The sequence below is a fragment of the Scylla paramamosain genome, chromosome 13 (assembly GCF_035594125.1).
Source record: "Scylla paramamosain isolate STU-SP2022 chromosome 13, ASM3559412v1, whole genome shotgun sequence".
Lineage (NCBI taxonomy): Eukaryota > Metazoa > Arthropoda > Malacostraca > Decapoda > Portunidae > Scylla > Scylla paramamosain.
The window spans coordinates 23,217,689-23,234,136 of NC_087163.1; the positions used below are offsets into that span (position 1 = coordinate 23,217,689).

The 16,448-nt window shown below is 39.5% G+C and overlaps 1 protein-coding gene across 10 annotated transcripts in view; it reads right to left on the reverse strand.

Annotated features, from left to right (window-relative positions):
* Positions 1 to 968: 968 nt before the first annotated feature.
* Positions 969 to 16,448, reverse strand: part of LOC135106536 (longitudinals lacking protein, isoforms A/B/D/L-like) — a 183,774-nt gene continuing 168,294 nt past the window's right edge. The window contains exons 5-6 of one of the 10 annotated variants that reach the window (XM_064015672.1): positions 2,359 to 2,417; positions 969 to 1,381 (exon numbers count right to left, since the gene is read on the reverse strand). In XM_064015672.1, coding sequence (XP_063871742.1) covers positions 1,096 to 1,381; positions 2,359 to 2,417 — 345 coding nt within the window. In that variant the 3' untranslated portion in view covers positions 969 to 1,095. The other 9 variants (XM_064015674.1, XM_064015678.1, XM_064015671.1 and 6 more) reach the window with 9 other exon arrangements.

Genomic DNA, 16,448 nt, shown 5'->3' on the forward strand with positions numbered 1-16,448 from the left:
TATATATATATATATATATATATATATATATATATATATATATATATATATATATATATATATATATATATATATATATATATATATATATATATATATATATATATATATATATATATATATATATATAAACAAGTGTTTATATATGTATGGACACCTTGTTTTGTTTTTTGTCGTGCAGGGAGAGTCTGTTGTCTCACATCCTTCATGGGGACAGTTGTTTGGAACATGTGTCACATAAGATAGACTTGTAGATATGAGAGGAAAAAGCTTCATACATTTTACTGCTTGATCAGTATATCTTTATCAGTACATACATTTATATGAAAATGAGAAGTGCATCAATGAAAATGAAAAAAAATTGTAGTACTTTCATATATTTGTTTTCATGTGTGTTCTTAAATGAAAGGAATAAAATATATTTTATAGTAGATTTTTTCTTTCTTTTAATGGTCATGAGTAAGGGCTTGAAGGCTGGTTACAGTGCCACACTATCATGAGGCCTCTTGATGGCAAAGATAATACCTATATATCCCTTTATATGCACAACTGACCCTCATGCAAAGATGGTAAAGATCTGTCCACCATATAAAGGTCTAGGGAAGTTAGGATGGTTTTAAATCCAGTCTTTAAGAACAGTATGTTTATGTGTTTGAGGGCTGGCATCACTGAGCCAGCTGGTCTGCAGAAAGTTTAGGGCTCAAAGGGACCAGTCTTTGGGTAGGAATGAGACCACACACTGGGGTGGCAAGGTCACAATGCCTTGGCTTATATGCCAGACCTCTTTGCTGCCCACCTGTGTCTGCCTTGCCACACCCAGGACTAGCCAGGACTTGAAATTGGACCTTCTTAGTTGTCAGCCATACATGCTGACCAATTCATTACATGGTGTGTTTCAGTATGCTGTATGTGTGAATGAATGTGGGTGCATACATCTTTTGTTTCTCAAGGAGCTATTAAAACTCATCTCTAGAAATATACTGTATTGTTTACCATAAAGCAGCAACCTACGTATTTCAGTTTTACAGTAAGACTTCAGTTAACTTTATCATCCTAGAAATACTTTCTTTTCAGAGATAATTACTGTGGGAGTCACTACCAGTGCCGATCAGCTGTGGGGGCCACAGCAGGCTGCATCCTCTGTTTGTGCTTCACTTTTACATGTGCACGGTAGTTGCTGATGTCACTTGCTCTGTAGGGACACAGCTCACACTGATATGGCTTCTCGCCAGTGTGGGTGCGGATATGCTTCTGCAGGTCTTTGTTGCAGGCAGCCCTGTAATCACAGTATGGGCAAGAGTGTGGCCGATTGCCTGTGTGGGCGGAGAGGTGAGCACGAAGTTGCTTCCTGCTGGTGGCCACAAAGGAACACTGAGGACATCTGGCAAGAGTGAAATAACTCATGAAATGGAAAATTTTAATAGACTGAAATATCTCTTAGGTAGTTTATCATGCTGTGAAATGAGAGTTGGAGGACTTGATATGTTTACAAGGAAAAATAAGAATAAGTAAATAAATAAATAAATAAATAAATAAATAAATAAATAAATAAATAGAGAGAAGAGAGGTGACAATTAATGTGTAGGTCAAGGAGTGAAATACAAAAACTTGACAGAGAGATGATCTCTTGTAGAGCACAGGACTTGGATATTTGGGGATGCATGAGAAAAGATGCAGCAGTAAAATTAATTGTAGCTTTCCCTATTGGTGTATAAATATACTGAATAGACTAAAGGATGAAATGATGAAGATTGTGTAACAAATAAAGTAAAATCTGGATAAATCTAGATATGGAAACAGGATCACATGAATCTAGCTAATATAACATATGTTTTACAAGTCACCTCCAGAATTGGAGGAGGAAAGCAATAAGACCAGATGGGATGTCAGTGTGGGCAATTAAGATACCGATGGGCAATGGAGATCTCTAAAGGCAGTATCAACCCAATGACCTTTGAAAAAGAGGCTTGGTCATATGCTACCAAAAGGAATAATTTCAGATGGAAATACATCTCCCAGAGTGGAGGTAAGAGAAAACTGAAGAGATAATTTTCTGATACGAGGAAGTGGAAATGGCAAAAAAAAATTATCTGACATGGAGGGAAAAGCCATGTGACAGGATAGTCAAGGCTGATTAACATCCACTCTGGCATTGGCGAACATCTTGGCCTGACTGATCAAGTGATGCAGGTGTTTTCCTTGAGAGTCTTGTCATGGATTCAGTCCCTGGCAATTCAGTCCCTGGCATGGATTCAGTCCCTGGCTTCACATGACCAATTTATCCTGCCTTCAAATTAGTGATGCTTCCAGGCTGGCCAGAACACTGATATCATGATGAGGATGATGAGGAAGACTTACCTGAAATATAGCAAAGATGCCAGATCCTTTCCCTCTCCCTCATTGCCCCAAGCTGTGATCTGTTGGGTGATGGGGGATCAAGGTTAGTGTTGGAAAACTCTCATGGTATACTGAATCAGTAAGATGCACAAGTACTTCCATAACTCTAAACTTACATGCAATGAAAGTATAGTAGAACAAGTGGCATCAGGGATATGTACTTCATTTCACTCACTTCATGCATTATACATTTGTACTTTATTTACATTACTTGATTCCAGGGTTGTCCTTTGGTGAATACAATTTCTCTCAAATGATTAGTGTTACAGTGTGTTTACATGCCTTTAAAGATAATATTGTTTTTTAACAACTTTAGCCACAAATGAATGATCTCAGGTGTAAACTTTATTTGGTATTTTGTTTCAAGAAAATTAAATTATTAACTCAAACAGTTTCTTTTTATTATTTATTGTTTTTAATGTAACTATTTAATCCCCATCTAAAATACGTATATTTGATTATAGACAATATCAAGTTAGAATCCTGTAGTAATTGAAAGCTCATTAATTTCTGACTTTAAGTACCAACACTAAACCTGAGTTTTTAATTTTTTTTTATTCACTCATATCTTAGTATTTACAAATACCACCACATTCTCACTTGAAATAAATAGTTGATTACATTAAATTGTTAAAAGTAAACTATGAATAATTTTTGTTTGGAGTTCTTTGAAGCTTTGTGTCATTATGTGATTAGTTTTACGTTTACTGGAATTCATTTAATATGCACGAGTGATAGTGAGTACAGGAATTCACGAGGCTTTGATTTTTTTATGCCAGTGGGCACGGGAATTGTCTACAGATTTTAACTCATGTTGCAGCAGTTGTTGGTGCAGTGGCAATACACAGTTCACCAGTATGAGGTGCAAATGTCTCTTCCAATCATTACTTCAACCATTTATGGGCAAATGAAGAAGGATTAATTAGAGAGCTTTCTCATGTGCATCAATTAACTGGTGCTGAAAGTGCAGAAAATGTAAGAATGCATGGCTGGCAGTGAGGGGAAGTTTAGCAAGTTAGGAAAGTGTTGTACTAGTTGGAGTGAATATGCAAACACCTGCAAAGACATACCATTATTACTTGTGTATTTCTAGTTTTTCTCAAGCCTTCTATGCCAGAGGTATCCAAAGCCATGACTGTGGCAAATGTGAATCACAAATATCTTATTACTTAGAGAAACATTTTAAAGTAGAAGGTAAAAATTTTGCAGTAAAACTGTTACTTATGTGCAATGTAAATGACAAGTGCAAAGAATGATTTTATCTGATAAGTATTGATGAGATGACACATATTTCAGTACATTAAAATACATGTATTTCAATGGATGCTACGAAGAACAAACAATAAAATTAACAAGGTTGTGGAACCAATTATAATTTGTTAAAGATCGGTCTCTCTCTCTCTCTCTCTCTCTCTCTCTCTCTCTCTCTCTCTCTCTCTCTCAAAAAGCATACAAATAACACATTACCATTTGTCAGTCATGCATTCTGGTTTACATTAAGGAAACTATTTTCAACAAAAAATCTCTCAAAGTTTATTTATAATAGAACTGCATAAACCTTACAAACTTTTATTTCCTTCCCAAGGTCAAGGAGGGATAGAAAATCAACAGCTTCATGGGGAAAATGAGCACCTCTAAAACGAGGGAAAATAAAGAAATATTTAACAAGCAATAAAATGAAGTGTTATGGTGGAGCAAAGCCACTGACAGCCTCACTACCCATTGCTGCACGGCACACAGCTCAGGAACATTCTGGTGTGGTAGTGACTTCCTTACTTGGCGCAATACAATAATAAATATAAGTGTCTTTCATGTATGCATATCATATGTATGATAAGTTTCATATATTTTTTTATCCCCTTTTTTTGTTTATGAGACAATAAAGCTTCCACACAATATCTTTGAAAGCAAGTTACCTACTTTCTTCACTTGTCTTGTTTATGTTTAATTACAAGCGAGATAACATTATCAAAGAGTTTTCACTAGATATATTTTCTAATAATTTTGAACAAATACTGTTTTGTCCTTAACACCTCAAATAGCTGCAGAATAAAATAATGATAACTAAGACAAAAGTTGCTTCAAATCTAAGAATAAGAATCCAACAAATCTAAAGATTCTTGCTGGTGTAATTTTTCTTTACTGAATGTGCAAGCTGCTTGAAGGTATTGGCATTACAGTAGGAAAACATCCTCCTTCACTGGATCCTTGCAAATGCAACAATGTGAACAACCTCACTGAGGCAGGTGATCTTCCACTCGAAGAGATGAGTGTCGATTCTTGAAGTGAGCACTCAGGTTGCTCGGGTCACTAGTTTGGTATGGACACAGACTGCAGTGGTAAGGTTTTTCTCCCGTGTGAGTTCTGAGATGCTTTTTTAGGTCATGACTGCGATGTGTGCGGTAGTCACAGTGGGGACATGCAAAGGGCCAGTTATCATGGTGGCGGCGGATGTGTTGCGTCAGCAGCAGTCTGCAGGTGGTGGAGAATCTGCACATGGGGCAGGTATGTGTGGCAGCACTGGAAGGGGAGGAGCCAGGGGTGGAGGTCACTGCACCGGAGATTAGTGGCCTCAACGACACAACTTCAGATATCTGCAAAGACATGCCAGTGTTACTGAACATATCTGAGATGTGACAACAGTGGAGGGGAGTCATACTCCTCTTCCAGGGAATCTGCTTCATCTGGCAGTCTTGTAATTTAATTGCAGCATGATGCTGCAGTCTCAAGGCAAAATACTTGCATAAATCAAAAGGCAAACAATATTAACTTGAGTTTGAAATGGCTCTTACATGCTGACATAATTCTTTTATGAGCCATTTTTTTTTCTGTAATGCTCTTTAGCATTTACTTATTCTTGTGTTTGTTTTCAGCATGCTCTTTCTTTTCAGATCTGTACTAGAGCTCTGCTCAAGCTGAATAATGGAAATAGATATGGGCCACTAACATATAGCCTATATATACCATAATTTTCTTTCACATATTTTCTGTTACTGTGGGACAACTTATTTTCTTCCTCATTTCTTATAAATTTATGAGATGTTTAATAAATATACAGAGGCAATTATTTTTCACTGTTATGTTACAATTTTCTTCACTGCCAAATTGTCTTTTAAGACTTTCACAATTTAATAAAAACATGAGAATACATGTATATGTTTTACATTATTAATTACTCTTGTTCCTTGATGACAATTTCTCAGATTTACTGCTCGATGTCACAGGAATAATGACATTATTCCTGAAGCAACACATGGTGATTCACAGAGAGTGAGAATTCTTGCTGCACATAAAGGTAAGTTTCATCTCGCATGTTTAAACATGACATTTATTCAAACATTTGTTTCATATAGAATACTTTCATGTCACATTTAACTATGTAAGTATATACAAACATTCTCTCACCTAACATTCCAGTTTTACTTCATATTAATAATATTCCTCACTGTTTAAATAAAAGAATACCAGCATTTTTAACATATTGCAAGATAATTTATGCTAATCAAATCCTGGAAAATCCTAGACAAGTATGAAATGCAAGGCTTATGAGGATTCTTAAATATACATATGTACAATATTTAGAGAAAATCTCTTATATGTTATTGTACAACTCTAGAGCACCAAGGATTAAATTACATCCTATGAACAAATAGAACATTTCAACATTCATTTATTATCAAAATAATCAAGGCAACTTTGTTTCAAAACCTTAACCTAGTGTATGAAGGCCTTGTCCATTAAAAACCTTAATGCAACACTAATTTATTGATGATTTCACTTTCACTGTTGTCAGGGTATGTATATCTGCTTTTCCTTACCAGTTCAGAAATATTTTTAGCACTATTGATAAAAATAATAATCCCTTAAGTCACACTCCCCTTTCTGCACTACAACACCTGAGCACAGACACAAACCAGCAAGGCAGCGGTGACAGAACTCACGCACATACTCATGAACACAAACTTAATAACTGTAATATTGGCATTTATTATTTATTAATGTTATTATTATTATTATTATTATTATTATTATTATTATTGTATTGTCCATGTTCCTCCAGAAAAGGCCATTTACAATATTGTGTACTATATTCAGAATACACAAGTAAGTCTGACATATGAACAAAGAATGGGAATGCTTTTATTTGTATAGGGGATCATCACACTTGCATCACTGAGGTACAGCCTGCTTTTAATTGATTCCATCACTGTTTAGGATGAGAGCTAGGTTCTGAAGAGGGGCAAATTGGTAATGAAGAGTGTCTAGTGTGATTCTGATGCTTTGTGTTGAGGTGCTGCTCAAGATAGGCGGTGCAGGTTGTGCGATATGGACAAAGTGAGCAGCGGTAAGGTCGGAGAATGGATCCTTCGTGGCGACTTGTTACGTGACGTTTTAGGTCATTGCTTCGTCTTGTCTTATAGTCACAGTGGGGACACGCGTGCAGCCAGCCATCTGTATGTTGTCGCATATGGTTGTTAAGCTCTTCCTTTGTACCTGTTCTATAATTACACAGAGAACAATTATAGAAGCCTGAAGAATTTCCCACTGATGGGTTGACAACCATGAAGGGTTGGGGTTGGGATGTAGCCATGGGATGGTCTGTCTGCTGACCTGCAAACATCTGAAAAGACACACCACTGTTACTCTTGTGTTGGGTCTTTCACTCCCTACCCTATTATCTTCTTTACTCCTTGTACCTTATTTCAGCACATGACATTGCAGTCATGTAAAGAAAGCAAATGATTCTTACTAAAGATAAGATTTGCTATTTTTCCACTTTACAGTGGAAACAGATTACAATAATGATGGACACAAATGTGGGGTACATATTCCAAGGATGACTCTCATTCCTGAGTAATTTCCTTTCTGTGAGCAAGTGAATTATTGGCTGAGATACATGTGGTAGGAATGCACCTGCATTTTTGTGGTATTACTCTTGCTGCTGATGCTCCTGTGCATGGTGTTGGTGTCTAGAGGATAGGTGGGCTTGAAGATGCACAGCATAAGTGGTGCGGTAAGGACACACAGGGCAGCGATATGGTCGTTGTGGGGCACCCTGATGCCGGCTTTTTAAGTGTCGCTTTAGATCATGACTTCGATTGGTCTTGTAATCACATTGATTGCATATGAAGGCCCAGCCTCCTGTGTGCTGTCTGATATGTGCACAGAGGGCAAACCTGGAGCCTTCAATTTTCTGGCAGATGGGACAGGTGAAGGGAGAGTTGCTACTGGTCTGCACCAGCCCGCTGTCACCACTCACCTGCAAAGACATGCACACTGTACACTACCACTTCATCACACACAGCACAAAGTGGCTATGGCAAGAACTAAGCTGCTTCATCTGCCATTCTGTTGAGCTAGATGTTGCATGCTGCCGATCCTCCAGTCACCATAGAGACCTTAGTTTCCATTGCTGAACTGTTCACCACAACTCTCATTGAATGTACTATTGGGGAATGAATTAACAAGGACCATTTTAGTAGAGAGAACATGCTATTTTGACAAGTTAACAGTTTGTCAGTTGTACGAGTACTTGCAAATAGTTGATAGACATGAATCCCATTAAAAACAAAGTGCAAGGGTTCTGCAGCCTTTGAAGTAACTGTTCATTATACAGTAAACTAACTGGAAACAATTGCTTCCCTCATTCTCAAGTAAAGATTTTTCTTTCACTTACACAAGTATGGATAATGAATGTTTAAATTTACAATCCATAGTTAATAGCCAATTATCACTACATATACATAAATGTCACATTTTTGTGTGTAGCATATTTGTTACTCTTTAATACCAGTTTTTGCAGAAGGAAACTTAGTGAAGTGAACTGCTTTTATGCCAACATAGGTACCAATCTATTCAAGCCTTGTTTTAAGGGAATAGCCACTGCAGCACTATCACCTTATGTGTCTATCAATAAACCTCAACATTGCAAATTTCTTTATTTTTTTTAGTGCATCTTTCTTTAGTAGGTACTTGTATACATGCAGCGTTGCTGTGAAAACTGGAGAAGTACTGTGCTGATTACAGAAAGTATGCAATTTCTGAGTGAGATGGGCACAACTCAAAACTCTCGGCACACTAGACATACAATGCCTCTTAAAAATATAATTAATTTCAAGTAACTTTCCTTAGAGCAAGATTCTTATGTGTACACTAGGTACCTGCTGCTGCAGTTAAAACACTCCAGGGGAGATACATCAGGGGAGTGAGGCAGTAGTGCAAATCCTGCCTGTGCCCTCTCTGTCTTTGTGTCACATGGCAGGTTGAGGTTTCTGCAGACTCAGATGTTGTATATTATCACTGCTGTGCAAGCAGTTGTTCTCCTTGAACAAGATTATTAGGTGTGGCAAGTGTGAAAGATCTCATTCCCTTTACCAAGAGATTGGACTACATAAGCCTTTGTTAGTTTTCACTGGGAGAATATAGTAGGCAATTTGCTCCTCAAGACTGGTGAAGATCACACACACACACGCACACACACACACACACACACACACACACAAAGACACAGGTTAATAAAAATCAAAGAATTCTTCAAGCTTTATAGACAAATCAACATGGATTCACTGAAAAACCTTAATGGGAAGTGACAATATTACAGGAACACACAGAGTGCGGGAAGAATGAGGCGTGGAGAAAAGGTAACACCCGACCAGGCATCTCGTTTAGTCTAAACGAGCCAGAAAGTAAAACAAGATAAAAATAAAAAGCTATAGTTCACAATACACCCAGTGACCCCACCCTCCAAGCCCAGACGCAACACTGAGACACGTTCCCGGCTGCCTACTATTTCGTGCATTGTTCGGTGCCTATGCGTCTTCTTCCAAACAAGTTAGTGTGAGATCTTACTCTGGGCCTAACAACTCACACACTACAGTGTTTTAGTTTTGGGTGACTACTTAGCTATAAGATTGTGACAATGACTAGTTCCTCGCGTGTCCACTTGGGTCACGCGCTGACTCCTGTGTAGCAAGGTTGAATAAAAGTTACTGTTGCATTAACCATATAGTGGAGATATTGCCTAATAACTGACTTCGATGCATGTAAGAAGTGCCTAAAGTTTTAAACCTATTTAGAATGCTGCAGTGGTTGTTGGACATCGTATACAGAAAAAGCACATACTTATGGTCTTAGGTTTAGTCAAGCAGACAAAATATAGCGGACGGTCAGGATTGTTCAGGAGTACATTTCGGGGCTTCGCTGTAAAGATGCCACAGGGGCAGATTTTTCTTTACCTTTAATCACTCTGTTTGTACAAACTAAACTCAAGTTTCTACATACGTATAATTTAAACACCCGTGCCAGGTGAGCTTGGACCAGAGGTGCCCAACCCCTTCGGAAAGATGACTGAACACATTTAAATTATTTGAACAATTTGTAGGCGCCTATTCATGTAAAGGGCCAAGATCAAAAATATTAGTTACAAGTTAATGTAGGTAAGTCATTTAGTTAACTTCACGAAAATGGAAATTTGTTACAATTTCCTGGCCGGCTGTATGCAGTGGTAGCGAGCTGCACACCACAGAGTGGACATCACTGGTTCAGATTTAGGCAGGTCGTGTTTCTGACTGCTTCTTTCACAGAATCCCTGTAATTGCCAGTTCTCACATGAAACTTGCTGAGTTGCTTGTCTCGTGTGAAAATGGTCTGGCTTCAATTCTTTAATACGCTGTGTCCACACATCAAGACTAGGATGGGATGCAAATGACGATGACACTGTTGACCTTCATAGTTACAATAAAAGAGGTAATTTCAAATACCACATCTTGATGGCTATGCTACAGCAATGATGGCAATGTTACTTTCATGAAGCATTACATTCAAGATGAAATCAAACTGAACCCATGCAAACAGACGGAACAGTGAGGGTGCTGCACCAATCACTGCACAGAGGTAGCTTGCCACACCATCAAAAGGAATGTTTAAGTTGAGGATGCTAACTACAGGGCAAGCAACAGGGTTTGGCAGAATGCCCTACAGTCAGAATTATTATGTAGTAGACAAATTACTGATGCAGAACAATTTCAGTTCTCACCGAAATACATTTCATAACTACATGTGAAGAACATAAGCTTTGAAGTGATGGGGTGGTAAGTCTCAGCCTGGGCACACCTAATCTTACTGCACTGTATTCAATCATGTCTGCTTTGAGTGTCTCAACCTGAGCCTGAGCCCATGAACATGGCAGTGCTCAGCATTCCTAATGATGAACACAAATTTTTAGACATCTGGAATGGCCTTTTAATTAACAATTTTTTTTCACTATTCTGACCCATGTACAGCATGATGCAGTACATTATGCATAAGTGTAATTGTTGAATTGGCAAATCAGTTTTGTATTTTATAGATAAAACAGTAAATATAATGAAAGGAAGCCCTATGGGCCACAGAAATAAAGTATGAATGGGTAAGTGTAGCTCAGGCCAAACATGTGCTGCTACACAATGCAAGGCCACTCTACCCCACCACTAGACGGCTACACCCTAACTCTATAGCATCCTGAGGGAGGCAGCACCAGCTAGTTCTGGCCACACAGCCTCCGTGTCTTTGCATCCACAACCTCTCAGTGTAGCCTCAGCCATTAGTCTGATCTTGCTGTTGCTGAGCAGCCAGTCTGGCCTGATGAAATAATTCATGATGGCGATGTTTTTTGTGTGAGCGGATAGTGGACGGGTCACTGGCCCGGTAAGGGCAGAAGGGACACTGGTAGGGCCTTTCGCCAGTGTGTGTTCGCACGTGACGCTTCAAGTCGTCACTGGTTCGGCTGCGGTGGTCGCAATAGGTGCAGAGGTAAGGCCTCTCACCAGTGTGGGTTCTGAGGTGCAGCTTTAGCTTGTCACTTCGACTGCAAACTTTTCCACAGAGAGGACACGTTACCTTGGCTTTGCCCGCCACGACCCCCACCCTGCTCAGCTGCTGCAGCCACTGGCGGCACTGTAAAGACGGGAGAACACAGGTTAGGAGCAGTGCCATCCCACCCGGCCTTACCCTAACATCTTCACATCTAAATAAACAACTACACGATGGTTTAATGTAATGTACTCACTCTCCAGGAAGAACTGATGAACCCAGCACGCTTTGCAATCCATTCTTGGGCCACCATTTCCCCACACTATGGATTTCCCCCACCATTACTTCAATACCACAGGAAAAGCCTCTCTCCACACTGATAACACAATTTAACATCACTGTTCAGCTGACCCCAACTCGTCCTGGTCCATACTAGAGGCACAAGGAACTGTGGGGCCATGTGCAACAAACTAAGCTATAAACCACTAAACTTTCCTCATAAGGTGAAATTGAATTAATATAGATGTTTCTATAATTGCAAGCATTTTCACACACACACTATACATAAACTTGAGCTCAAAACAATGTAACACAGGCAATCAAGCAGTAAGTGATGGTTATGTCCCAGCCACCATTGCAGTATGACCTCAGACTGTGCAGGAAAAAAAAATGAAACATTGGTACTATGCCATCAGAATTTATTTTGAATTAAAATGTTTCTTCCAACCTTTGGATGACTGCAGCAATGTAACTTCTGTAAAGCAGGCTGTGAAATACTTCACATGTCTGGTAGCATTTGCAGAGATTATCAAGTTTTTGTATGCAAACGCTGGCAATGCATTAGTGTATCCATAGCAAATGCACTAAAGTTTCAAAGAAATCCAGGTTCTGTTCATATAGCAATCAGTAAGAGTAAAGTTTGTGGATGACACCAAACAAATATTAGACAATTACACAAGAGAGAGAGAGAGAGAGAGAGAGAGAGAGAGAGAGAGAGAGAGAGAGAGAGAGAGAGAGAGAGAGAGAGAGAGAGAGAGAGAGAGAGAGAGAGAGAGAGAGAGAGAGAGAGAGAGAGAGAGAGAGAGAGAGAGAGAGAGAATGATAGTAATATAGGGATATTACTGAACAGGAGGTTGAGCACCATGGGTAGAGTGGGAGGTGGGAATACAGAGGCTGCACCTGCTGTGTCCACCATTCTGTGTGATGATTGTGAAGATCAACTAGAGGTGTGTTTGTATTGAAATGTAACTGAAACATCCCTATAAATTGCTGAACACATCAGACATGTTGTCTGATCTGATCACTGTTTACTGCTCTGTCATGTCTGTGGTGTAAAAATGCTAAGTATTTTTCTTGTAGCAAATAGTATCTTGCTTTTGTGATGATTAAGTAGTTGATCTTAAAGAAATTCATAAGTTTATACACAATATTCCCAAATACAAGATTTGTGTGAGAGAGGTAAAAGGGCAACCAAACAAACCACACACTTGCACAGCTACTTTGAATCAGAGGTAGAGTTGGTTACCTTACAGTAATCCCTTAATATTCTTACTGCAGATTTTCCAGTTTAAACCCATGAAAGAATAACAAAAACATACCCACAACATCAATTCTAAGCAAAATGTCACAGGTTGACGGAGAGAGCATGGAATGTAACAGGCCAGCTGTAAGGTATTTTGATTCACTCACCAACCAAGAAGGTTTAAACTGTTACCAGTAATATTCGCAATAACTTTACAAGATTTTCCCATATAAAACCACTTCAATAAATCTACAAAGAAATTTTTTTCCAAAAAATATGAAATTTTTCTTAGTCTCCTTTGTAAATGAAGGTGCATCCTATGTGGAAGCAAATAAAAAAAATATAAATAAATAAATAAATAAATAAATAAATAAATAAATAAAATAAAAAAATAAACAAACCACTTGTACTTCATGTAAAAAATTGAGATCATAGTGCACAGCAAGGGACCATCCACCAGATGGCAGGGTGTACTGGGTTATACTCTTGAGGCGAGCCCATCTCAGTCCAAGAAGTGTGAGAAATGGAGATGTTTCTCCCTTACTTTTCATGACCAATGCAACAAACAATGCAACATGCATAATCTGAGCACAGGACACTAGGTTTTACTTGTGGTCCATCAAGTTTCCTCAGAGTAGTGGCTTCATTGGTTCAGCATGGAGATAAAGAGCAAGAATGTGATCTCTTTCCAAGTGCCTCTGCACATGCTTCATCATGTAAGCATATGTCCTGGTAACAAACAGACAGTGGTGACACAATAAGGATCTACATGCTAAGCAGCTATTCATCACACACTCATGGTGATAAATTTGGTTCATGCCACCCCAAGCCACTGTACACTGAAAAAAAAAAAGGCTCGCCTTTAGTGTGATCCATCACTGCCCATTCTGCCACACCCAGTTCACCCATCTCCAATGAAGCTATGTACGCGTATTTGACGATATGTTTACAACTAAGGGACAAGATACAACAATTACCAAATATGAAGAGAAGTATACAGGTAGCAGTTCCTAATTACACATGTACTGCCCTTGTGAAATTCAAAGCACTCAGAATTTTACAAGAGATGTAAAAGTCAGTGGACATCAGGATGGACTGTGCTCATATGCTGGTGAAGGTTGGTCAATAAATGCGTCCTGTAGAAACAGTGGGGGCAATAATGTGTTTTCGATCCTGTGTGTGTTCTTATGTGCTTGCTGAGAGCACTGGAGTCGGAGCATCGATAATTGCAATGTGGACAGGCGTAAGGCTTCTCTCCAGTGTGAATCCTGATATGCTTCTTGAGATCCCCACGGCTGGAAGACGAATAACTGCAAAACTGACAACAGTGTGGCTGTGACTCCACGTCTGGAGTTGCCAGTTGTGTGCCAGCTTGAACACTGCGGAGTGGGTCAGTCGGGGCCCCAGGGGAGGTTACTTCAGCCTGAACCATTACTTCATGGGAGCGAGAGGAAAGGTTAACTGGGGCTGGCCTCCTAGACTCGCCTGTCCACGGCCGCCGCTGGAAAAAAAGTCTTTTGTTACTCCCCTCGTGGCTGCACAAGGGTCCTAACTTTATAAGAGAGCACCACTGCTCCTTTGAGACAAAACTTCCTACTTTCAGAGGGTTCATCTGATCCTTTCTCACATCATGGAACTATGTTTGAAAGTTACAATAATCTCTGAGGTTGAAATCTGAGACAAGAATATACTTCCAGCAACAGCCTGAATACAGTTTATGCTTCTTCTAAAATAACAAAAGGAGCACGGACTCTGAACCTCCCAGTGAATGAGTAATACAGCACATCTTAGATGATATGACAAGTTTTAATTTTCATCATGAATGAAAGTTACATTTTTAATCAAAGGACACCACTATTAACCTTGAAAAGTTAAAGTTTATAAGTATTTTACTAACAGAAACACTCAGCACGAGGTTTTGGTTCTCCATCCCCAGTACTTGTTTCTACCAAGAACTGACCTACTGATGGGATATGACTGGAATGTGGTATACTTTCTAAAACAGACCACAAGTACTCACAAAAAAATAGTGCAGTATACAAAGCATACCTTAAAGAAAGTTTTTTTCTATGCATATTTCTAATTTGCAACTAAAGAAAATCATCATACATGGAATGAAGTAACTTTACTCAGTGGTTTGTGGGCTGTATATACAGAATGGCTATGCTCTTGATAACGGTGAATAAAGTTATTATTTCATAGATTGCACCATATGTTTCTGGTACCTGATCTTTACTTACATTGTTATGCAGTAACTAAAATGAGCAAAATTCTAATCTATAGATAACTGTGATAGAAAACTCATGGCAACCATCCAAATCCACTAAGTAACACTGTCACTGGCCTGTGTCACACAATAAACATAATTGCTATAATCCTGAAGACAATGTGTCAGCATTCACAAAACACGACCGTCACCATTCTTGACAAGTAAAAATCATCACTCTTGCCTGATGCTTTGATAAGGATAAACACATATCTAAATCACATCTCCGTGACATGTATAAGGAGAAAGAAACATAACATCAATTCCCACATTTTATTGCTAGCTGAGAGAAGTCTACTAGCAAAAGCAATATATCAGCAAACTATAAATATTCTAGAAAAAATAAAATATATTTGACACTTTGTATTTAATTCACCACACAAACAGATGCACACACAATTCTTTGGCAAAATAAAAAGATAGGGGCATGACAAACAATTCTCTCTCTCTCTCTGTCATACAATTACAAGCATAACAGTTCAGGAATCATCATGGGAGGGAATCACTGGGCCAGGCAGCACACCAGCCATGCCTGCCCCTCCTCCCCACCAACTCCTCACTTCCCCCAAACATGCAATCACTACTTCATCCATTCCTGAGGTATTTTATGCTTTAGTTTATAGTGACTCTTCAGATTGCTAGGATCACCAGTGGAGTAGAGACAATAGTTGCAGTGGTATGGCCTCTCTCCTGTATGGGTTCTGATATGTTTAGTTAAATTGAACTTTTTCTGAGTGACATGCTGGCAGTAGGGACACTTGAACACGCGGGGCTGGTCGTGAGGGAGGGTGGGGGCCCACGGGGACAAAGCCTGTGGAGGGAGGAGCTGGCCAGGTGGAGGAGGGTGCTGGGCGGCAGGATCAGGCACACCACCAGCCATACCACCCACTGCCCTGCTGCCACACTGAAAAGAGAGGCACCAGTTCAGTGAGTGGCTGGCCTTCCTTTCATTACGTGCAAACACACACACACACACACACACACACACACACACACACACACACACACACACACACACACACACTTACAGGTAGCTCAAGGAATCACAACATAAATTTCCTCTCAATACCAAAATAAATATATTATGGATAAAAACTACTGTTTTGACTTTTGTATGCCCATGAATATTAATAATGAAGTAGGTCAAGTGTCAGTTCTCAACCTCATCCTTATTGCGTGTACTGGAGTGGTCCAGTGGGGCCGAGGGGCTCCATGTCAACCCCATGCAGGGAACGTATGTGTTTACGAAGGTTGCCGCGCTCGTTGCTGCGGTGTGGACAGTGTGGGCAGCTGTATGGCTTTTCGCCGGTGTGGGTGCGCAGGTGAACTCTTAGGTTATCCCGGCGGCTGATCACTTTCCCGCACACCGGACACATGATGCCCAAGCCACCACTTCTGACACCACCAACACAATCGCTGGCTACTTCGTTACAGTTGCTGCTGCTTCTTGTCTCATCTCCACGCGACCACTGC